Source organism: Phodopus roborovskii, unplaced genomic scaffold (genome assembly GCF_943737965.1).
Source record: "Phodopus roborovskii unplaced genomic scaffold, PHOROB, whole genome shotgun sequence".
NCBI lineage: Eukaryota > Metazoa > Chordata > Mammalia > Rodentia > Cricetidae > Phodopus > Phodopus roborovskii.
Window position 1 is genome coordinate 530803 of NW_026126415.1, and position 24193 is coordinate 554995.

A 24193-nucleotide genomic window follows, 5' to 3' on the forward strand; every position below is an offset into this window, starting at 1 on the left:
ATCTGTATCTAGATTTGAAACAGTTGAAGACTATGGACCTGCCAGCCATCTTAAGACTAAGAGTTTCTTTTGCTTTGTTTCTCTCCTTAACCATCTCTCCCCCTCACTGACCCAACTAACAACACCTTTACTGTCTTACATTTCCCTGCACTTGTATTGCCATCTGTGCACATGCATGTAAGTGGCATGTTTAACCCTGTTGTGGAATCATAGAGAGGCCGTTCTACTTGTCTTTTATTTGGCTTTGTTGTTGTGTACTGTATTGCCATCTGTGCACATGCATGTAAGTGGCATGTTTAACCCTGTTGTGGAATCATAGAGAGGCCGTTCTACTTGCCTTTTATTTGGCTTTGTTGTTGTGTACTGTATTGCCATCTGTGCACATGCATGTAAGTGGCATGTTTAACCCTGTTGTGGAATCATAGAGAGGCCGTTCTACTTGTCTTTTATTTGGCTTTGTTGTTGTGTACTGTATTGCCATCTGTGCACATGCATGTAAGTGGCATGTTTAACCCTGTTGTGGAATCATAGAGAGGCCGTTCTACTTGCCTTTTATTTGGCTTTGTTGTTGTGTACTCCATCGCACAGGCTGTTGTGTCTGTACCTAGTATCTTCTTTCTACTGAGTTGTCTTCAGTAAGGAGCTTGTCTCTCTATCTTCCCACAAAACAAACTAGCTGGATCTCACACGTTACTGTCTATTTTATGTTGTAATAAACAGTTCACATTTCCCTTCTAGACTAGCCACAAACTGAGAAAATCAGTTTTAAACCACAAAGGTTAGACTCCCATTGCTGATTCCTGCTTTTGCAGTACTTTCATTTTTTATTTTATTGTACTTTAATCAGAAACTGACATAATTCTAAAACATTTTCTGAGTTTCTTCTGGTCTTACTAAATGATTAATCTGCATTTCATTTCAATACATGCTGAGAAAGCATATAGTTTATGATTTAAGCATCCATGGTTCCAAACAGAAATATAACATGAAGCTTGCCTCTCCCAAATGTCTAATGACCTTTTTCAGAAGCAAATACATTCTCAGCTCATCTAAACTGTGACTGATCAAGACACTAAAAATCCCTCTTTTGTAAATTATGGCACATTCTTGAGGTCCTAAGGGGGGAAAAACCAAATATCTAATGACATTAGAGTAAAGAGATAGACCTACAAATAGCTGCTCAAATATTAGGAGAAGGAAGCATATACCAACATCGTTTTCTTAAAAGTTCTCAGCCTTTTAAAGTTAGTTTTGTCTTACATACAAACTGTTCAAAGCATAGTCCTTACCGCCTCTCTTGGAAAACCCTCTGCTCCGAGTTTGATTGTCTTCACAGTCATTATTAGACTCTTGAATAGAAATGTAACATGTCAATAGCATCTAGGTAACTTTAATGGCAAAAGAGCTAAAGAACAGAATGTAACTTAAAAGGAATATTTTTCAAGCTGAAATATAAACACTGTGATTCTTATAATAATTTCCCTAGAAAGGTAAAGCTCAGAGTTGCTCAGAGTAAATTCCCTATATAGACTATCTATGTATGTTAATTTTTAATGTTAAGTATATGACTAAGTACCCAAATGTTTGCTTGTTGTTATACTAGACAGAAAAGACAAAAAGAAAAACTTACAGAAGTAATCAAATGGCTCTGAAAAGCAATTCATAGGCTACTAGAGACCCATGAATGTTCTACTTAAAATGCCATTTCTTTTTCTATAATTACCATTCTTACTAATGCTAGAGAGTGGTACTTTCTTAAATCTGTGCAAACTTTTCCCCATATTTTCCTAATTAAGTAACTCAATACTCAATGGCTTTTCTGCTTTAATGACAGTACAAGCACACTTTCAGAACTTCTCGGAAGAGTGTTATGAGGATCAATCAACACTCAAGGACACCCAAGTGAACTGCATGAAAATAAATTCTCAAGTTCCATTCTCAGAATTTATCTCCAAGTGCAGAGTGGCAGGGAATGAGCAGTTTTTCAAACTTCAAACATTTTATTTTATTAATATAACTCTAAGCTCTTCAAGTTCTAGCAAAGGCATATTTGGGGAATGCAGAGATAGTGTCAAGGTATCTTCTACATGTCATTAATGTCCAGCGTTCAAGGACTTTAAACAAACGGCACTGGTGGCAAGTGCTCAAACAGCTTACAGATCTAAAAGGTACCCATCTGTTAATATGTTGTGTTGATATTTTTAAAACATGATCCTGACACCTAGCTCAAGATCTTTACATGACTATTTGAGCTCAAATGCCTGTGTGTGTGTGTGTGTGTGCATGTGCGCGTGCATACACACATACACACACACACACACACACACACACACACACACACACACACACAGAGTGCACACACGTTAGTGTTTCAAGATGGAGGTTTCTGTGTGCCTGGAACTCGATTTTTAAACCAGGCTGGCCTTGAACTCACAGAGCTCCATCTGCCTCTGCCTCCCAAGTGCTAAGATTAAAGGCATGCACCACCACTGCCCAGCAAGGATATTTTCTTAAAGAATTATGGAGCACAACTTTCTCAAAAAGAAGATTTAATAAATAATTGGGAAAGAAAGGACTTTTAGAGAGAAGACTGACTGAGATGATGAGGTGAGACCTAACACACTTGCCTTGGAGTAAAACACCCTATAGATCACTTTAGGATACAGCAAAGAGACGAGGGTCTTATATTATCTTTTTCTATTATTCCCCTAAAACAAACCTGTATTTATTTTGGTCACTTTAAGAAGTAAAATAGAATAATGGCATTAGGAGAACTTGGATAAAAACCAATTCTATACTACTTTTCTAACTTCTTGTGAATCTAACCATTTATGAATATGAGTAAGTTTAAAATAAAAAGTAACCTTTGTGGATATCGAAGATAAAGTCACACACAAATGAAAATTAAATAGTTGCGACCTATTACTTGCATGGTATAAAAATGATGTCATGTATAACTTATGCACCTGGATAATTCATTAATGCATTCCATCTTTTCTGTTCTCCTTTCTCTCTGCTGGAAATAGAGTCTCACTACTTTTGCAAGGTTAATCTTAACCTATTGGGCGTGAGTAATATTCCTACCTTTTTGTATTATTTTGCTATGTAGTGGTTTTTAAAATGGGGTTTCTCTTTATAGCCCTAACTGTCCTGGAACACTCTATGTGGACCAGGCTGACCTTGAACAAACAGATACCCACCTACCTCTTCTTCCTAAATGCTGAATTACAGGGATGAGTCACCATGCCTAGCCTGATATTCCCATCTTACTGTCCCCAGAGCTAGGACTAGAGGTACATGCCATCACACCCAGTTTTATTTTGCTGGATTAATTTTAACCCTCACAAAAAACATGTCCAATGGTTATAATCCTCATCTTATAAACAGAAAAAGGGTTGTTTGTTTTTTTTTAAGTTAAATACCATTTTTTAGACAACACCAGGAGGATGATCAAAATTTGGGCATCCAACTCCAAAATCTCTGGTCCTTATCATTACATTATAACAAACTGGGCAAAGAGTCACAAACACTACATGTGTCACAAGCAAAAGGTGCTATGGTAAACCTAAACCCATGCCTGCATCCACCCAAAACTGTGAGACTGAAAGAATTTGATCAGTATGTGTCATTTTTCTTTTCTGGAATGAACTAAGAATGAAATCAGAAATAGACAAAAGCAAAAGCCATTTTGTAGAAAAGCCCTCTTCAGCATAATGAAAACTTGACGCATGCTCTGCTGTTATTTGACCTACCATTGCCATAAAGAACCAAGTTGGGAAAAGTAGAAATGTTGTGAGCAGATAGACATGAACCACAGCTCTGGCATGTCTGTGAGGATGTTTCCACAAGGGATTAAGAGATGAAGATCCACCCTGCAAGTGCAGGCGGCTATCAGTCCCTTGTGCTGAGTAAGAAGACGGGCTGGGCATCCCCAGCACCCCCCCCCCCAGCTTCCTCCTGTGTGCCAGTAAAAGCAGTCATCTCAACTAGCACCGCTACACTAGGACCCTAGGCTCCGGACTTCTTCAAACAAAGTCCCTTCTTAAGTGCTCGTCGCAGTAATGAGAAAACACAGCTAACACAGCTAGTACATAGGTTAAACATTACATTAAAACAGAAGTACTCAAAAGTAGAGAAATTTTAAGTGATTTTTTCCCTGCATGAACATTAATTCTATGTTTTCTTTTGAATGGGACAGGGTTAAAAGCAATGGTTGGAAGAAACCGTCTTATTTAATACACTACCATCCAATCTTAAACGAGGTACGGCAGCTCATATCTCAAGTCCCAGCACTGCGTCCAGGAAGCCTGGCAAGAGGTTGCCACAAGTTTAATGCCAGCCTGGGCTACAAAAGCAACAATTACCCAGTCTCAAATTTTAAAGCGGTTTAGTGCTTTTGTCTAGTCTTGGTTTTGACTTTGCAAATCAAATTATACAATAAAACAAGCCTTCCCCTATGCCCATTCTTCTTCCTCCAACGCAGGGGATAGCACCAGGGTCTTGTACATACAAACTACCACTATGCTCCATCCCAAGGTCAAACCTTGAAGAAATTGCATTTATTATTTACCACAGAATATGTTAGTATTGTGCTTTGTTCTTTTACTAACAGCCTAAATAGCCCATATAATGGACAGCCTACAGTCTACTGAGAAATAAACACAGACTCAGAATGAATACTTTTAGTATCACTCAACTAGCAGGTAATGAGGGTTGAGAAGTGAGTTACACTCTGGAACCCAATGGCATGAAGATCCCATGCATCCGCAGTTCAAACAAAAAGCACGTCAGAGTCACCAGAGATGCTTTTCATACACAAGACCCCACACAAACCTTGCCTACCAGACTCGAGGAAGCTTCACTGACTCCCACATTCTATTTCCCCAGGGTGTCAGTGCCTTAGGCATGGCTGTACTTCCAACAGAGATCCACACTTTAGCCATCTTCCTCTTAGACTTACTTGAGTTTAAACAGCTCCAGTACGTATTTACATGGGGAAGGAGGAAATGTATGTTTTTATTTTGAAAGGAGGGGTCCTGGAAGTCACTGTGTAGACCCACCTGCCTCTGCCTGCCTCCCAAGTGCTGTGATTAAAGGTGAATCACTCTGTTAAATTACGTATTGTGTGTAGTATGTGGGGAGTGTGCATGCACAGGCACACTTGGGAGACAGAGGACAACGTTCTCAGTTACCCTCCCTCCACCACGTGGTCCTGGAGACTGAACTCAGGTCACAGGCTTGGTGGCAACTACATTGATCACACAGTGGACTTCTAATTCTTGATTCACTTTTTCTACCACCTACACCTTATTGTACAGAAATAACAATTTTCAGTGACTGGGCTTTATAGGTATAACTAAGGCAGGTGGCAAAGTACCAAATTAAAGATGCCTGAATTCTTTATCTACACCCTGGCCTAAAGCCCTTATAGCTGCTTCATGAAACTGAGCGTAATATAACTTAGCACTTGCCATGAGTAAAATTACCAATCTGAACCTCTCTATCTTGTTTTCAACATTAAAATTTTTAAGTTTCCACAAAAAAACACAACTTACCTTTCCAGAAACCAGAGCTATCACCTTCTTCAAATTTGTTATTTAAAAAACCTATACAAAATATAAAAGGAAACTTTAAATTTCTGAAAGAATTTCTTTTACCTCTACAGTTTAAAAAAAAAAAAAAAGTTTTTCAGAGCCATATAGCCCACATCCAGTAGCTGATGGAAGCAGAAGCAGACACCCACAGCTAAACACTGAGCCAAACTCCTGGAATCCAGTTGCAGAGAGGGAGGAGCGATATGAAAAGGGACCAAGACCAGGCTGGAGAAGCACACAGAGACAGCTGACCGGACTGATAGCTGGGAAACCAGCATGGGACTGACTCAGATCCCCTGAACATGGGTCTCAGTTAGAAGGCCTGGGCAGTCTAAGGGACCTCAGACAGTGGAACCAGGATGTATCCCTGGTGCACAAAAGGACTTTGGGAGCACATTCCCCATGGAGGGATACTGCCTTAATCTAGAGACAGGAGGGAGGGCCTAGTCCCTACTCCAAATGACTTGACTTTGATGATCCCTCATGGAAGGCCTCACCCTCCCTTGGAAGTGGATGGGGGATGGGATGGGGGAGATCTGCGGGGAGCAAGGGAGGGTGGGAGGGAGAGGGAACTGTTTTCAGTACTGGAGATGGCTCAGCAGTTAAGAGTGCTGATGTTCTGTCATAAGGGTGGGTAGGCAGGGTTTGGATCTAGCACTCCATCAGGGGCTCATAAATGCCTGTAACTCCAGCAGGAAGAGGTCTGATGCCCACTTCTAGCCTCCATGGCATGAGTACAGAAACACACAGAACATGCATATACACATAAAACCTGCTTTAGAAGTCTTTCAGGGACAACTAATTATGAAGACCCTTCAAAATGAGATAAGCTATATATTACTATGTACACAGAGACAGGATGAGACTAATTCAAAGTATTCTACAATCCCTGCCTTTATCGGATCATCAGATCTATTCTAAGCTTACAAAACATTTCGGTACATTTTATAATATCTCAAATATACTATACCAAAATTAAGGGTCCTCCCAGTAATAAAATGCCCTGGAAATTTAATACATAATTCACATATAAAAGCATGTACCCAAAGAATAAAAAAATTCTTTAGCAGGTACTTCTTTTCAAAATGTAGACATAATCCCTAAAACACATTATTTCTACAAAACACTAAGTTTTAAATTATTACTGTCACTTAAATACTGCAATGTACGAAGGTGCTCTAGAAAATGACTCTCTTCTACCACCCTCAACTGCTGCTTATTCCTCTCATCCCTGTGCCAAGAAGAGTGGGGGTAGAGTTTCTGGAAAGTTCTCTCACCTGAGTATCGCTGGTCTTCCTGTGCTCCGCTACAGAGGAGCACACGTGTTCCCCTATCCTTTCCTACTGAGGAATAAGGGAAATCTCCATGGGAACTACTTCCATCGAAGTACCAGAGGGAAAGAACTGAAGCTCGTGTGTAGAGTGAGCCAGTGGTACTAAAGCAAGCGGAGAGGGCAAGGTGGAGAAAAGGATAACAGTGCTTGTTGCAGCAGCCTGCTGACCTGAGTTCAAGCCCCGGAGCCCACACGGCAGGAGAGCGCCGATGCCTCCAAGTTGTCTTTTGTCCTCCACACATGTACTGTAGTACATGTCATGTGCATCCATACACACAGTAGTAATAAATCTTTTTAAAGACAAATAGAACACTGTGTATACCCAAAGCAGAATAAACTGCTGCTTTTATACTACACATTTATTACACCTAAATGAACATTTTGTTATTCTCATCATTTCTAGCATGGCACATACTTTCTGTGTTTTATTTTCTAAAAAGTAAAAATGCAAACCTTGGAGTCAACTAAAATTTTGGTTGTAAAATACTGCAAGAATAAATTACCTCTGTTTCCAAAACCCTTTCCTCTTCCAAAGCCTCCCGCTGTGGGTGTGTTCTCTCTTTTACCAGACTCGCCAATATCTGAAAAAAGCTTATAGTTAAACTTAACATGCAAAATTGGGTCATTAAAAATAGAGATGAACTCAGAGATAGTAAGAAAATAGAAAGGAGACTTAAAATAATATATTTGCAAGTATTTTTTAATTCTCACATAGTGATTCCAAAGTGAAAGTCACAAATGTACTAGAGGTAAAATGTACTCATTCTTTTCCCTTTAATGAGGGATTCACTTCATGATTTTCTATATACTGAATCTTCCTCACCTCAGTACACCAAGACATTACATCCAACCCACATGGTAACCCTCACTATTGAAAATTTTGTACTATGTTCTAATTTTTATCATTTTTTTTCTAATATCACTTCCAAAGTTCACACTTCAGAGACATTTTTCACACTGTTATTTTCTGTGTGAGCGTGCATTTGAAGGTCAAAGGATGGCATCTCACCTTCCACCACGTGGGTTCTGAGACCCCATCTCAGGTTATCAAGCTTAGCAGAGAGCACCTTGGGCTGAGCCACCCTGCTAGAATCCTATTTCTGTTCTCTTTCTGACACAGTCTGACAATGTGGTCCTGGCTGGCCATGAATTATGAGATAAACCAAGCTAGCCCCAAACTCGGAGGTCTGCCTCTTCTGCTTCTCTGTGCTGGGGTTAAGGGTGTGGACACCACATCTAGCTTTTTTGTTGTTTCTGTGTATGTGTGAGTGTAGTCTTACACATGTCGTGACACATATGTGAAAGGTCAGAAGATAACCTTTCAGTTTATCTTCTCTTCCCACCCTAGAACTGGAGGACTGAGCTTAGGCACCAGACCCATTAAGCAAATGGACATTTTCACACTGGACATCTAGTATTTTGTTCCTTTCTATATGTTACTCCTTTTGGCACGGTATTCCCGATTTCCTATTTTTCTTATTGAAGTTTCCATCCTTCAGAAGGCAATTCCTCTGTGACCTTTTATACTCTAAACATGCTCCCAACAGCAGGCTATTCTCTTCTCAGGAATATCCCATGTGTTCCTCCACCACTAAAAACCAGCTAGCGTGATAGGGCACATCTGTACCTGAGGCAGGAGACTCCCTTGAGCCCAGGAGTTTGGGACCAACCTGGACAACACTGCCAAAAATCTCATCTCATAAAAAGAAAATCTTAAGGTCAGAGATACCATGGCAAGGAGCATAGTTGGTTATTGTTTACAATATTTTCACAAATTCTTAACAGAATTTCATACAGCATACCTTTATTCTCATTCACACACACACACACACACACACACACACACGCATGCACGCACGCACGCACGCATGCACGCACGCACGCACACCCTCATGTTACCACCCTCTCTGCCTGGAACACAAAGGAACAACAGAGACATCCCAATCAGCATACACTGTATTCTAAATGACATTCTCTGTGATCCCTATAAACTATCTTACTTATCTGTACAGTATTCATATTTGGAAATGTTAAAGGAAATTTTCAAAACTCCTCAAAGCATGAGTTAATGACATGTGCCAACAACAGAATATTTTCATCATATCTTAAGGAGTGTATGTAGTGTATGTCCCATCATTTGAGGGGCATGAAAAGCTATTCAGTACATTACATTTTCATTCTAAAAATCAAATCAAAAGCACATCAACACACATTGCACTATACAGGTTCAAATAACACTGCCTAGATGAAACTCATAAAATGCTAGGAAAAGATCTTTTACTCATGAGTCTGTGAACGCCTGAGTTCACAGATTACAAAGATGATTTTTAAAGTTATTGGCATTCAACCAATAAGGATTTGGATTTTGTTTGAGACTGGTCTCACTGTGCAGCTCTGGTATTGAACCCACACACTGCTAAGCTTCTTACTGCTGGAGCCACAGACGTTCAGCACTACACTAGCTCATAGAGTTCCAAGTTTAAAAAAATCATGTATTTCAACCTAAAACATGTGAAAATAACTTGTGACAAAGTCTGTTACATTGGTCATTTTCTCCCTGAAAAGTTCTCCTGAGGTCAGGCACAGCACCATGCCTTTAATCCCACTACTAAAAAAAGAAGAAGATCCCTGAACGCATCTACTCACACAAGCTATGTAACAATTATCTCCTAAATATAATACTGAGATATTAACTACTTCTACTGTTAGTAGGAGCTAGAAAAACAAGCACTTTAGTCTCTTAGATCACCAAATTACATACGTGATCTAGCTGGGTGTGGTGGGACATAAACATAAGCCTACACTTTGAGGCAGAGGCAAGATCACTGAAGTTCAAAGCCAGTCTGGTTTACACAGCAAGTCCATGGTAGGTAAGGTACAAAGTAAAAGTATGTCTTTTAAATGAAAAAAAAAATCAATTACATGATCCAAATCAACAATGTAACAATATGTAGACATTTAAAAACAGAATGTGCATTAATACTTGAAAAACAGATTATGTTAGCAAGTGGTAGAAAGAATATACTCAAATATAAAATTCAAATTTGTATTTGTATATAAATAAAAAATAAGGTTTTCCAGATATCAAATGAAATTCCTTAATTATGATAGCAACTGAAAAAGTCAAAGTTTTACAAAGGACAACAAATTTAAGGGTGAGTGTTAGGTGTTTAAAAATTACCAAATAATCCTTGTAGCTATGCTATGCCTTGGAAGATAAAAGGCTCATGCAGGTTAAAGTTAACAAGGAATTTTAATAATATGTTAGTGAACTATAATCATTTTACAAAATGTTTTCAATTACTTTAATATAAATTCTATTAATTATAAACCCAAGTGTTTCTAGTTTGTTTGTTTGTTCATTTTTTTGTTTTAAGACAGGGTTTTGCATGCAGTCCAAGGTAGCCTTAAACTCAAAATCCTCCTGCCTCAGCCTGCCAAGTGCTGGAATTACAGGATCCACCACACATGGCAAGTATTGATAGCTCTAAAAATGCAATTTTAAAATCCAACCTGGCTAGATATAGTAACACATGCCTATAATTGCATCATTTTGGAGGTGGAGATAGGAATTTAAGGTTAGTCTCAGCTACACAGCAAATTCAAAGCCAATTTGGGCTACAAAAGACCCAGTCTCAAAATAAGTAAAATAACACCTTAAACTCGACACTGTTAATCCAACAGAAATATCTCCTATGCAGCTTTTCATTAGGAAAACACGCAAGGAGTTCCTTTTACTCTACCCTCCAAAGATTTTACAACACTCACATCAGTTCCTAGAAACAGAAGTCTGGGATTAAGCAGCAGCTGTGGACAAGCTATCCCAAGGAAGTAAAACAGCATTAAAGCACACAGGCTTCAGCTGGTGTGCTAGCACAGGCCTGGCTGCTAGCACCAGGCTGTGGAAAGGAGGGTCACCAGTTTAAACACCGTCTGTACCATATCACATGGAGAGTTTATGGCTGGTGTGGGTTTAAGGCCAGCATGGATTATATAGTGTTTAAAGCTAACTGGGCACGCCTGTCTTTTGTTTCTCTGCACCTCCCCCCAACATACCACTGACATTAAATAAAACTTAACTCCTATTATACCAACAAAACATACCATCCACTGAGTTACAGCACACTTAACTTTGCCTTAAACTGCCAGTCAAAGCCCCTATGTCATTAGTCAGCAGTTCAGATTACAGAAGACCATGTTTACCTCTATTTCCCAAATTTCTTCCAGAGGGAAATCCACTTCTCATGAAATGATCTCTTCCAGAAGGTCCATCTTCCATTTCTAAAGCAAGTAAAATTTCAAACAAAGACAAATGATGTGGATCTCATTCTGTAAATACGTTTTTTTGTACTGATTAATGAATAAAGCACTGTTGGCCAATAGGAAAGCAAGACAGGCGGGACTAGGAGATGAGGAGGAGACAGGAAGTAGAGATTCAACATGTAGGACCAAGAAAGCACAACTCCCGACCCTCTCTCTGGTAAGACCACGTGGAAACACTTAGATTAATAGAAATGGGTTAATATTCAAGACAGAGCTAGCCAATAAGAAATGCTAGTAACAGGCCAACAGAATTATATCTAATACAGCGTCTCTGTGTGTTATTTGGGGCTGGCATGGCTGAGGGACCAGACCGGCAGGAAAAACTGCTCGTAACAGACAAATAAAAATATATATCTAAACATACACATTTAAAGTTTTTTAATGTGCCACACACACAACAGAGGGATTTTATTTGCTAAAAAGAAAAGTGACAGAGCCAAGCTACCTGGGAGGCTGAGGCAGAAAAGTAAATTCACAGACTATCTTTGTTATAAGTTCTAGGCCAGTATTAGCAACTTATGCAATACTTTATCAAAACAAAATTAAATCAGCATGTTAAAAATAGGGCTGGAGGTGTAACTCAGTGTTGGAATACTTGTTTAGGATTCATGAGGCCTTAGGCTGAGTCTCTAGTACAAGAAAAGTGGTAACAAAAAGCCTAAGTGAAAAGTGAGTTGTAAGTAGAAGAATATCCTATGCTCTACTAGCTTCTAGAGACCCATTCACCTCCTAGAGCTGATAGCAGCTACCATTTCAATTAGCAATCAACAAAACGCCCCACAGACATATCCACAGGCCACTCTGATTGAGGAAATTCTCCAATTAAGCATCTCTCCCTAAGCAAGTCTAGGATGTATCAAGTCAACATGAAAAACTAACCAGGTCACTATCATTGATTAAAAGTAAGACACAGAATAATATGATCCCATTGCTGGGAAAATGAAAAACAACCAGATCAGCTGTAATATCAACAGAATTAAATATATATATAAAACCAAGGACAGATAAAGAAATTCGATGTCTCAATAAAAATAGGTAAATATGCATTCATAAAATAAAAAATAGGATCTGGTACAATTGTGTCAGAATATATAGAGAGATCTAAAGAGAATCAGTCACTATCAGTGAGGTCAAAACTTGGCGGCCAAGATTTTGGATAATTTAATTTCTTCATTTCTATTTAAATTGTTGATAAGAATTATTTAGGTATTAGTTTAGTTTACACTCACTTGACTAAAATATACTGCAATAAGAAAATAAACTTTCATCCAGGTGGTAATGGCACACACCTTTCTTTAGTCCTAGCACTCAGGAGGCAGAGGCAGGTGGATCTCTGTGAGTTTGAGGCCAGCTTGATCTACAAAGCTACACAGAGAAACCCTGTCTGAAAACATTAAAAAAAAAGAAAGAAAGAAAGAAAGAAAGAAAGAAAGAAAGAAAGAAAGAAAGGAAGAAACTTCCTAGGTCTTAAAGGCTGTGTTTTCAGTCATAAAACAGGAGCAACACAATGATCAGTAAAGACACTTACAGCAAGCCTGACGACCTGATTCAAGTCCCAGAACCCACATGGTTAAAGGACAGAAAGGACTCCTGAGCTACCGTGTGTTGCAGCATGGCCCCCAACACAATGAATGTTACTAGAATTCTAAATTACTGTTTTGAAAATTATTTTAATTGAAAACTATAAAACTACAAGTACAGAAAAAGGTACTTGTTATCCAGAGAAGCAATTATTTCTCATGTGATTTCTTTCATTTATCCTATATCTATGGCTTTTAGTTGGTAGTCATTTCGATCTTTTTTAAAATTCCATGACAATATAGCATTATGTTTTCACAGATATAGGCCTGCCGATTTCCTTCCTTTACTAAAACTACCCTTTGTTGATACCACAAAGAACCAGGTTTATACTGGTTATACATCAAGAAGTATACTTTTACACATCTGCCTTTTTTATTTTTAAAAGGTCTCAGCATTCATATAGAGGAGGAAGGAAAATGTTGTTACTTGCAGCAGCCAGTAACCCCAAATGCTTTTGAAAATCGGATCATATTACACCAACACATTTAAATGTTTGCGAAAAGTGCTCCTTGACAATAGCAAAGGTTTACAAACTTTAATAAACACATTTACCTGGAACTTTAAACAGCCATAGGAATTAAATTTGCTTTATCCCCTCTTTCTACAAACAACCTTGGCAATTCTAAGTTCCTTCACTTTAAGCCAAAAGCTTTCTTGACAATAAAACACTTTGACCTCATCCTTAAATTTTAAAAGCAGAGAGAAATTATAAACTGAATATGCCCCTCAGCCTTGCCATCTGTATGGCTTCAAATGAGCAGTAACTCAAATGCATGGAGAGCAACTTGGACTCACTGCAAGAACAGAAGTCTGGTTGCCAGGGGCTAGAGATAGGAGTAGCAGCTATTATTTAATGGGAGCAGAGTTTCAGTTTGCAAAGATGAAAGTAATGTGAGTGTGCTGAGTGCCAGCCTACTGCACACTAATGATTGTGGAGATAAAAAAATAAAAAACTAAACATTGAGTTGGGGCAGAGGAGCCATGTTTGGTTCCCAGCATCCATGTGCCCTGAGAATCTATCACCTTCTTCTGGCCTCTTCAGCACCAGGCATGTCCATGGTGCACTACACATGTGCTGGCAAAACACTCATACACATAAACAATAAGTCAATCTTTTCTAACTTTTAATGGCAAAGATCAGGGCTGGCAAGATCATTCAGCAACTTGCTGTACAGGCCTGATCCTTTGAGTTCCAGGCCCTAAGGGTTCAAACCTACAAGCAGAAGGATAACCAACGCCATCCACACCATTGTCTTTTGACCTGCATACGCATGCCATAGCATACACATGCGCGTGCGCGCGCGCGCACACACACACACACACACACTGCACCACTCACACAGCTCACACAGCACACTACACCACTCGCACACTGCATCGCACACACACTGCACACGCACGCACACACGCATGCATGCACAGCACATGCACACACACGCACAGCACACACGCACACATACAGCACACACATACTGCACCACAATGCACACACTCCACACACACACAGCACACGCACGCACACGCACTGCACCCGCACACAGCACACGCACTGCACCCGCACACAGCACACACTCCACACACAGCACACCACTCGCACACACGCACGCACACGCACTGCCCCGCACACAGCCACACACTGCACCCCACACAGCACACCCCCACACAGCACACGCACGCGCCACACACGCACAGCACATGCACACATACTGCACCCGCCCACAGCACACACACTGCGCACACACACTGCACACACACACCCCGCACGCCGCACACACACAGCACACACACTGTGCATACACACTGGCGCGCACACACACACACACACACACACACACACACACACACACACACTGCCCACAATAGTAAAAATATTAATGGTGAAGACGAAAATCTTTCACCGGAAAGCAGCAGTCATATTTCAGTCTGTTTCAACAAAGCCTAAGACTACTGCCAGGATTTAATTTCTCACCATATCCTGCTCTGTTGTATCAGGAGACCTGACAATGCTTTAGAAATCTGAAACCAAATATGCAACCCTCAGGTTGGGAAAAGTTTTACAGCAACTCACTAAATTAAATAATATGGTCTCTAACACTATGTCTCCTTTAGATATGTTTCCCTATCCAAAATATCCAAACTAGAATGAATAGCCACTAGAAAATTAAAAAAAAAAAAAAAACCTCTATGTCTGTCAGAGTCAACTCCTTACGTATTATCCAAATGCTTACCCTGAAAAGAGAAGCCATCTTGCTCTCACACATACCTGATGAAGCTGAAGTCCTGTTAAAAGTGTCTCCATTCGCCCCAGAAGAGTGTTTATCCTGTAGTAAAGAGAACCAAGCTTTCAGCTCTAAATAAGAATGTGTCATCTATTTCACAAGTAGAAAAGTACAGGTTTCCTTCCTTTTTCATGAGAAATTCATCCTAAGACCCTCAGTACCTGAAACCGTGAGTAATAGCTCCATTCTTTCATACTGTCTTTCTCTCCATCACCTCCCTCCCTCTCCTCCCTCTTCCATACACACAAAATACAGGAGATACCTTTTCTTATACATATGTACTATGATAGAGGTTATGAATTTGGCACAGTAAGAAAGTACAGCAATTACAGCAACACCACTCTTGTGGGAGGTGAATGATAAACATAGTGTAGGAGTAGCCGCCAGTGAGCGCTGACAATGTCAGGAGACTGAAGCGGCCTGCCCGAGTGACCATGGCCATAGCCCATAACGTCAGATAGACAGTGTACACACACAGCATGGGCAAGACAAAAGGAGATGGTGGGAGGTTCCAGCATGCTACTCAGAACGACATGCAATTTAAAACACCAATTATTTACTCTGAAATTTCCCACCTAATAGTTTTACACCACAGTTACCTATTGGTAACTGAAATCATGAAAAGCCAACAGCAGATAAGAAAGACACTACTATATAACTGCATGCAAAACAATGGTAAACAGTAAGAGTGTCTAGGTACTATTGTAGTCAAATGACTGCATTGAAATCAGTCTTCCTTCAGATTAAGTTCCCGCAAGTGAGTGCCAAAGTTGGAAAGAGCACCAAGGTGCCTACCTTCAGAACACTTCTCAATTTTCTCTCAAAGACAGTAAGGTGACTTTCAAAAATGTTACACAGCTCAGCAATCATCCAGATATTTTCCAAAGTTGTCATTAAGAGCAAAAACACAACAGTGTCACTGAAATGCCCTAGAAAACTGCTGTAATAAAAAAGCCTGAATTTATAGCTACCAGATACCACAACAATCATCCAACCAGCCTTATCAATGGGCAGGAAGCTAACAGTCAAATAGCAAAAAACTTACTGGATTAATGTGTCTAAACCAACAAACGGTAACGACACATTCCTGCATTTAAAAAACTGAACATTTTATTACAACATGATGCCTCAAGCTAAGGAATTTAATATTCACGTGTATTTAACTTACAAACTGCAAGGCAAGTTGTGAAACAGGTACATGTTTACAGTAGGTAAAAATGCCCTATGTCCTTTGTACTAATTCACGCATGTGTTAAGTTTGATGTCTCCCTTGTTTAAAAGGAAACCTTTTAACTTTCTAATTCGCTTCAATTACCTTCCTCTGCCTCACTTGGGACACATCTCTGCTGCTGCGGCCTCCACCACATGTATCCCTGGTTTCCTTCAAGCTTCTCGAAACCCAACTTTACGTTCACCTCTAACCCAAAAATGCTTTTTAATAGGAGAAGCAACTATGCATAAAGTCACTACCATGCATCTCTACCAAAGGTACAGCAGTATTTCACAGGGCCTTTACCTCTGGCATGTGTGTTTCGCTTGAGAAAGATCTATATATTACAGCATGTGTCGATTATGAGCTGGTGACCCTCCTGACTCAGCTTCCCAGGAGTGTGTAAGCCAGGATGCAGTGAAACCACCCAACCCGACAACTCCGTGTCGGGGAAGAAGGTTACTGCAAATATAAAACTGCTAAAAGTGGTGCTCGCTCTCCCCTCCCTCCCTCCCCCCCTCTCCCTCCCTCCCTCTCCCTGTCTCTCAGTAGAGAGAAAATACCCAGAGGTATTTGGGGAGTCCAGAGCTCCCACACTACCTCTTGGGAATACAGAGTAGCAACAAGGGTGGAAACCCTTGCCAGTTACAGGAGAGAAGCCGGAGAGTTTAAGGTAGCGGGGAGGGTGGCTTTGCTATGAGTCACAGGTTCTGCTACTAGGTACCTAAAGAGCCATAAAGTTAGCGTGGGGCTTAGATATGTGTGGCAGCCATGTGCTAACAGGGAGCTAGATGGCCCATTTGTCAGAGACAAGGGTGGCTCTTCTGGCAGGCAGAAACCCCATTCACAGGCTTCTGGGAATGCTGAATGTTAACGCTCCTCCATCCATCCTCACTGTCAAGAGTCCAGCCTGAGCTGAGCCCAGACTGTCATTTTGGACACTGTCAGTAGCGCTGCCATTTTGAGGGTTTAGGGGTTGGGACCCAACAGTGTGCAACTCCACATCTGGTCTCCATCACATTCTTACTCTACCTGATTTTGCCGAAGCTCTAATACACAGATAATTATTAAGTTTTTAAAGTATGGGCCTAATTCTTCTAAGGATCACATACACTCCCTCCCTCCCCCATCCTCTCCCTCCCTCTCTCCATGCTCTCCACCCTCTCCCCCTCCCTCTCCCCCTCCCTCCACCCTCTCCCCCTCCCTCTCCCCCTCCCTCCACCCTCTCCCCCTCCCTTCTCCTGCCTCCATCTCTCGGCTGCCATCCTTAAGGGTCTAAGTCTACATAGGCATAGAAGGCATTCACATAGAAATAACAGACATCTAATTTTTCCTTCTCAAACTTGGTCACCCTCCATAGAGGCTCCATTTTAGGCAACGGCAATTCACCAACTGAGTTATAAAACCTAGTCATCATTCTTAGGAAACAGCAATCCACCGACTGAGTAGTTCCAGTTATAAAACTGGCCCATCATCCTTAAGCCCTTCCCTTCATTACCCAAACCCGTCCCGCTCAGTGCTCCCAAGTGTATGGCCTAATCACTTTCAGCCCCTCTCTTCCTTTTCCTCGCTGTCTGACTGCAGTTTGGACCACTCTCTTAACTCACTGAGCTTTAGTCATGTGGATCTAAGCTGCATAATGGACACCCACAGACATCAAGTCCTAACCCTGAAATCCTATGTGGTTTTTATGGTTTGACAATTGCATACATGCCTACAATGTATGACCAAACCCAATTCCCATCCCCTCCCCCTCAATTCCTCTCGTCAGCACACCACCACCATTTTCCCCTCCCAACTTCATGTGACTTTTACAAAGCCCCAAGTCCACTCACTTAAGTGTCACCAGTATATACATGACTAGTCAGTCTCTCAAGGGTCGCATGCCTGAAAAACACTGACCCTCCCTCCCCTAGCAGCCACCAACTGCCAACAGCTTCTTAAAGCTAGGCTGTGCCCATCCTGTATGTGCTAATAACCCTTGGAATAAATACTGTGAGAGAGGATCATAATAACATAATTAGGATTTGATACAGAATGTTCATCTGAGTCCTAATTTGTTATCTCGGCTGTCATTAAGAGAGGTAAAATAAAAACACACATGCACACACACATACACATGGAGAGAAGTGGCAGGGGCTGGGCGGGTGACACAAACCACAAGCCAAGAATTATCTACATATGCAACAGATGCTAGAAGCTACAAAGATTCTTTCTTAGAACCCAAAGAGAGGACAGACCTGTAAATACTTTGATCTCCAACCCCTGGTTTCAAGGAGTTTCAAGGACAGTAAGAGAGCAGACTTCTGTTGTTTCCTATTGCTCATTTACAGAGACTTGTTACAGCAGCTATCTGAAACTAATACTCCCCCCTTCCCAATGTCCTAACATGCTGTTTGTCCCCTTCTGAGACCTTTTCCCCTGGTGTCCTGTTGAGACTCCTTCAGAAATTCGGTTCCCAAGTTAGGGCCTCCAGGAAGCCATCCCTCTCCACTAGATCTAAACCCACCCAAACCTAACTAACAGACTCACACCTTTTTTTTTTTTTTCTTGTCTTACATACCGATCCCAGTCCCCTCTCCCTCCCTCCCTCCATGTTCCCCAACCATCCTCCCATCTCATTCCCGCAATACCTCTCTATTTTTAAGGCTCTGTGTACCATGTAGTTGTTTCTCAAATGTGCTTATTCTGTCTCCTCAAATACAATGCCTTTGACAGAAAGTATTTTATAATGTTCAACATTATTTATAGCACACAGGATTAAGTAAAAATATATTGAATAAGTCACAGATCATGTTATCCATTTGCTTTTACAACAACTTAAAAAAAAAAAACAAAAAACCACTGGTTGTCTCTTAAGCCACCCAAACACACTGATATAGAAATTTCAAAATATTTAACCCATAAATATTCTCTCAATGTAGCAACAAAATAACTTTGGATAAATACATATCTGTTTACCTATATTCTGACTGTTAATTCTGAGATGTCATCTACAAATTTATTTTCTTATTTCATCAACTATTACTAATTGCTACTACTATTTAATAACATTACAATTATAGAGAGTAACTCAATTTATTTCCAATTTAAGGAAGCTATTTCATCCTAAAATATACCCAAAAGACAAACAGGTCTTACACAGAAATGATCACTACTTAAAATTAATAAAAATATCAAACTAAATATCTAATACACTCATCCCAATAAGCCAACAAGAAACAAATGTGTAACAATTGTGATTTCTGGACTATATTGCTAACCAGTTTTTTCTAATCTCACATCTTTTATTCTATCCTTATGTGGCACTTTTTTTTTTTTTTTTTTTTTTACAAATCTAGATTTGAGAAGTTCTAATAGCTATCAGAACATTGCCCTAATATTTCAAAGTATATAAGCATATATTAGTATACCCCAAAGAATGGTAATTAAAAATCTGATCACAGGTACTGTTTAAGATGATATTAGCATAAGACTATTTTAAAACCACTATTAAATTCAAAATAGAATGAAAACCCATTGGGAACACCCAAAATGTGTCTTTAAACATTCTAATTAAAAAGCCTTAGATTTTCCTCCATAAGAATGTTATTTATCTTTGGCATCTGCACTTTTTCCTCAACAAGGAAGGTCAACAAAGCCATGGGTTATATCACATTCCTTCAGATCAAGTAAGCCAAGTTACTAATTGCAAAACCACCACTAAGCATCAAGTTTGAAGACAAGAATAAGAAACTTACTACAAAGTGACTCTATACAATGATATTATATCATAACAATTACCAATTTAGTATTCTCCAAGTCAAGATACATGGTTATATTAAAGTACAGAGATTCCCAAAAAGTACATTTGGAAGATCTAACAACTTGCCAGATTTGATGGCCCATGCCTGTAATCCCCAAAGTTAGAGGTTAAAGGAGAAGAAAGGATGGGAGGAGGTGTAACAACTGTCTAACTTCAGTTCTGGGTGGGGGGGCAACACCCTCACACAGACAAACCTTCAAAGACCTACAGAATATGGCATTTAAAATGGTTTAGGGTTTTCTTGACAATGAGGCACAACTGCTCCTGGCAACACCACCTGGGTCAGAAAGGAAGATGGACATTGAAGAAACTCATTATGGAGTTTGCCTCCAATATGGCAAGACTAGCCATTTGGACAGGATACTGCTCTTGTCTGGACTGTTTGACTTTATGCTGTATAAAATGGACATGCAGGACCCACAGGAAAGTGACTGCTGATTCAAGATGGACATTGCTGTAGGGTTCCTGCTTCATGTAAGAGTCTGCCAGACAGTCTGCAGGACACAGAGAAAAGTGACTGACAAACTGCCAATACAAGAAGACAGTTTAAAGTTTCCTGCTTTACTGAGGAGTCTGCCAGGCACACTATGGCCTATGGGCTGAAGATGGAAGATTATAAAAGAACTTCAGGTGACTGACAAAGGCAAGATGTCTCTGTCATTTCTAGAGTTTATACATTATCCTTCTGTGGTCTTTGATGGAGTTGAAGACAAATAATTATGTTTATAGTTTTCCTTAGGATGAAAGATAAGTTACATATAGGACTTTAGACTCACAAAGATGAAATAGATAATAAAATAATTTCTTAATAATAATAAATGTTAATGGGCTAAATAATGTTAACTGTGATTCTTATTTGATAACTGTTGTATTATATATTTTGCTATGCTAAGATTAAAACCCTTCTTTTTATTTTAGACAGAAAAGAGGAGATGATGGGAGATGTCATTCTGTATATGTTTCTCATACTGGTTAATAAATAAAGCACTGTTGACCAATAGGAAAGGAAGACAGGAGGGACTAGGAGACAAGGAGGAAAGAGGAAGTCGAAAGGAGGGGTCAAGATGGAGAGCCTGGAGAGAACAGAACCGCCATTCCTCCGCTCTCGGTAAGACCACGTGGAAATACATAGAAATTGGTTAATAATTAAGACAGAGCTAGCCAATAAGAAACTAGCACCTGGCCAACAGCATTGTATCAAATACAGAGGCTTTGTGTGTTAATTGGGGCTGGCGCGGCGGCAGGACAAGACCAGGCGGCGGGTGGAAAAACCGTACTTTTTACACATGCCTTCAGTTCTGGGGGCCCAACACCCTCCCAGACATACATGACTTCAGTTCTGGGGGCCAACACCCTCACACAGACATACATGCCTTCAGTTCTGGGGGCCAACACCCTCACACAGACATACATGCAGGTAAAACACAAATGCACAGAGAATCAAATTATTTTAAACAAACAAATAATAAGCTGGTCAGTGTTGGCACACCTTAATTATGATACTTGGAAGGCAGAGGCAAGCAGATCTCTGAGTTCAAGCGCAACCTGGTCCACAGAGCTAGTTCTAGGGAAGCCAAGGCTACAGAGAAACCCTGTCTCAAAACAAAACATACATATATATATATATATATATAATCACTAAAGGTGCTAGTGCTGCAAAACGAATTATATATTCAGATTATTTAGGGTATTTTAATTCATATATCAATCAACCACAACTAAATCAAAACACTAATATTTTATTTTTGTATAAAATAAGTATTTCCACAAAAGCATCACTTAAAATTAGAACTGACATACATACAAAATGGAATTTCTGAATGTGAGGGAACTTCTGCAAAAAAGGTTTTTATGTTTTGTATTGGGTTTTGGTTTTTCAAGACAGGATTTCTCTACCCTGGCTGTCCTGGAACTAACTCTGCAGGACAGGCTGGACTCAAGCTCAGAGATTCGCCTGCTTCTGCCTACAAAGTGCTGGAATTTAAGGTGCACACCACCAGAGCCTGGCCAAAAACAGTATCTTATGAGGTACATTCCAGTCATAATGATAGTAAGTTAATTATATATGTGGACATATATAAAACTAAAACCCAAAGTTGCTTCTGAGTTACAATTTTAACTCCCCAATGCCATTCAGAAAAAAACAATCTAACATTTTATAGACTACTATATTCTCGTTGAGTGCCTTACTTTTCAATCAAATCATTACTCTTTTTTTTCTATACAAGTCATCTGTCAAGACTTCCCAGGCACATTTGTCCAAGCTCACGTTTCACCTGTAAGTCCTAAAGCAGTGAGATCTGAATTACGTTGGTAGAATTACAGCTTTTGCTTGTTATTACCAAGTCACCACATAGACGTTATTCAATTTGAAGCTTCCTCATTCCCCGTAAAATAGTTAATAAAGATCACATGCCGAGAAATACTAAACAGGCTAGAATAACTTAGAACTTCCTCACCAGTTTGGTTTCCAACTGATAAAAACCCACATTTGATGACTCTGCTACACGGTCTTATTACCTTCTCAAATACGGGGACGTAGGAAGACACGTGAGGTTTGAGGATTTCTGCCTCCCAATCTTCATCTCCCATGGTAGCTACAGGTTCCTTCAAAAATAAAACAAAACACACGCAAAGAATGCACTTTTCCGTCACTGTCACATCAGAAGAGTTTATCTTCCCATGCCGGGGCTGCGGTGTGAAGGCCAGAGGCCGCGCAGACGAAGCACAAGGGGTCAAGCACCATAAAATAAGCAGGTACCAGTGATTAGCATCACTCACATTTAATTGTGCCTGCGCACCAGTTGCAAGCACTACCGGCATCACCTGGCTCCCCGCACCCTTCCCTGCCCGGAGCCCACAGTGACACTGAGAGCGGGGCTCGCCCGCCCGGGGCGGCGGGGCGGAGGCCGGAGGGGGCGGCGGGGCGGAGGGGGCGGCCCCCGCCGCGTCTCCCGGGGCGTCGAGCTGCCCCGGGCGGCTCCGGGCCTCGGGTGCCCGGGCGCCCCCGCCCCGCAGGCCGCAGTCCCCACCCCGGGCGGCCCTGCAGTCAGCGCGGCATGCCGGAAGGCGTGGGCCCCGCGGGCGTCGGTGGGCCGCGCCTCGGGCTCCCGCTCCCGCTCCGGGCCGGGCCCCACGGCCAGCGGGCCGCCACGCCGGCCACGGCCGGCCCCGGAGCGAGGGCCCCGGCCCACTCACCGCTCCGCCCCAGGCTTCCCGGGCTCCTCGCGGCCGCCGACGCGGCTTAAACGGCTGCACGTGCCGTGCCGTGCGGTGGGCGCGTGCGTGCGGACGCCCGGACGCCGACTGCGTTGAGTGCGCGGGGCGCGACAACAAATAGCACCAGGCGACGGGCCCGCCAGCCAATCAGCGCCCGCGGCGCGCGGCTGCCCGCCCGGCCCAGGCAGGGGCTGCACGTGCCCGGCCCCGAGGACGCCCGGGCGGGCGGGCGGGCGGGGAGCGGGGCGGGCGGGGGAGCGGGAGAGGGGGCGGGCGGGGAGCGGGAGAGCGGGGGGCGGGCGGGGAGCGGGAGAGCGGGGCGGGGGCGGGGGAGCGGGAGAGCGGGGCGGGCGGGGGCGGGGAGCGGGAGAGCGGGGAGCGGGGCGGGCGGGGAGCGGGGAGGGCGGGGAGCGGGCGGGCGGGGGAGCGGGGAGAGCGGGGGAGAGCGGGGGGGGGGGGCGGGCGGGCGGGAGAGCGGGGAGCGGGGCGGGCGGGGAGCGGGAGAGCGGGGAGCGGGGGGGGCGGGGAGCGGGAGAGCGGGAGAGCGGGGAGCGGGGCGGGCGGGGAGCGGGGAGGGCGGGGAGCGGGAGAGCGGGAGAGCGGGGAGCGGGGAGCGGGGCGGGCGGGGAGCGGGAGAGCGGGAGAGAGGGGGAGCGGGAGGGCGGGGAGCGGGGCGGGCGGGGAGCGGGAGAGCGGGGAGCGGGGGGGCGGGGGGCGGGAGAGCGGGGAGCGGGAGAGCGGGGAGCGGGAGAGCGGGGAGCGGGGCGGGCGGGGAGCGGGAGAGCGGGGGAGCGGGGCGGGGAGCGGGAGAGCGGGGAGCGGGGGCGGGCGGAGGCGGGAGAGCGTCAC

The 24193-nt window shown here is 42.4% G+C and overlaps 1 protein-coding gene across 1 annotated transcript in view; it reads right to left on the bottom strand.

Annotated features, from left to right (window-relative positions):
• The window catches only part of Ddx4 (DEAD-box helicase 4), a 48315-nt gene extending 24867 nt beyond the window's left edge, over positions 1–23448 (bottom strand). Inside the window, exons 1-7 of the mRNA XM_051183067.1 lie at positions 23324–23448; positions 22646–22732; positions 15095–15152; positions 11131–11208; positions 7431–7508; positions 5556–5606; positions 1290–1349 (exon numbers count right to left, since the gene is read on the bottom strand). Coding sequence (XP_051039024.1) covers positions 1290–1349; positions 5556–5606; positions 7431–7508; positions 11131–11208; positions 15095–15152; positions 22646–22717 — 397 coding nt within the window. The 5' untranslated portion in view covers positions 22718–22732; positions 23324–23448. The remainder of the gene's footprint in view (positions 1–1289; positions 1350–5555; positions 5607–7430; positions 7509–11130; positions 11209–15094; positions 15153–22645; positions 22733–23323) is intronic.
• Between the last annotated feature and the right edge of the window lie 745 nt (positions 23449–24193).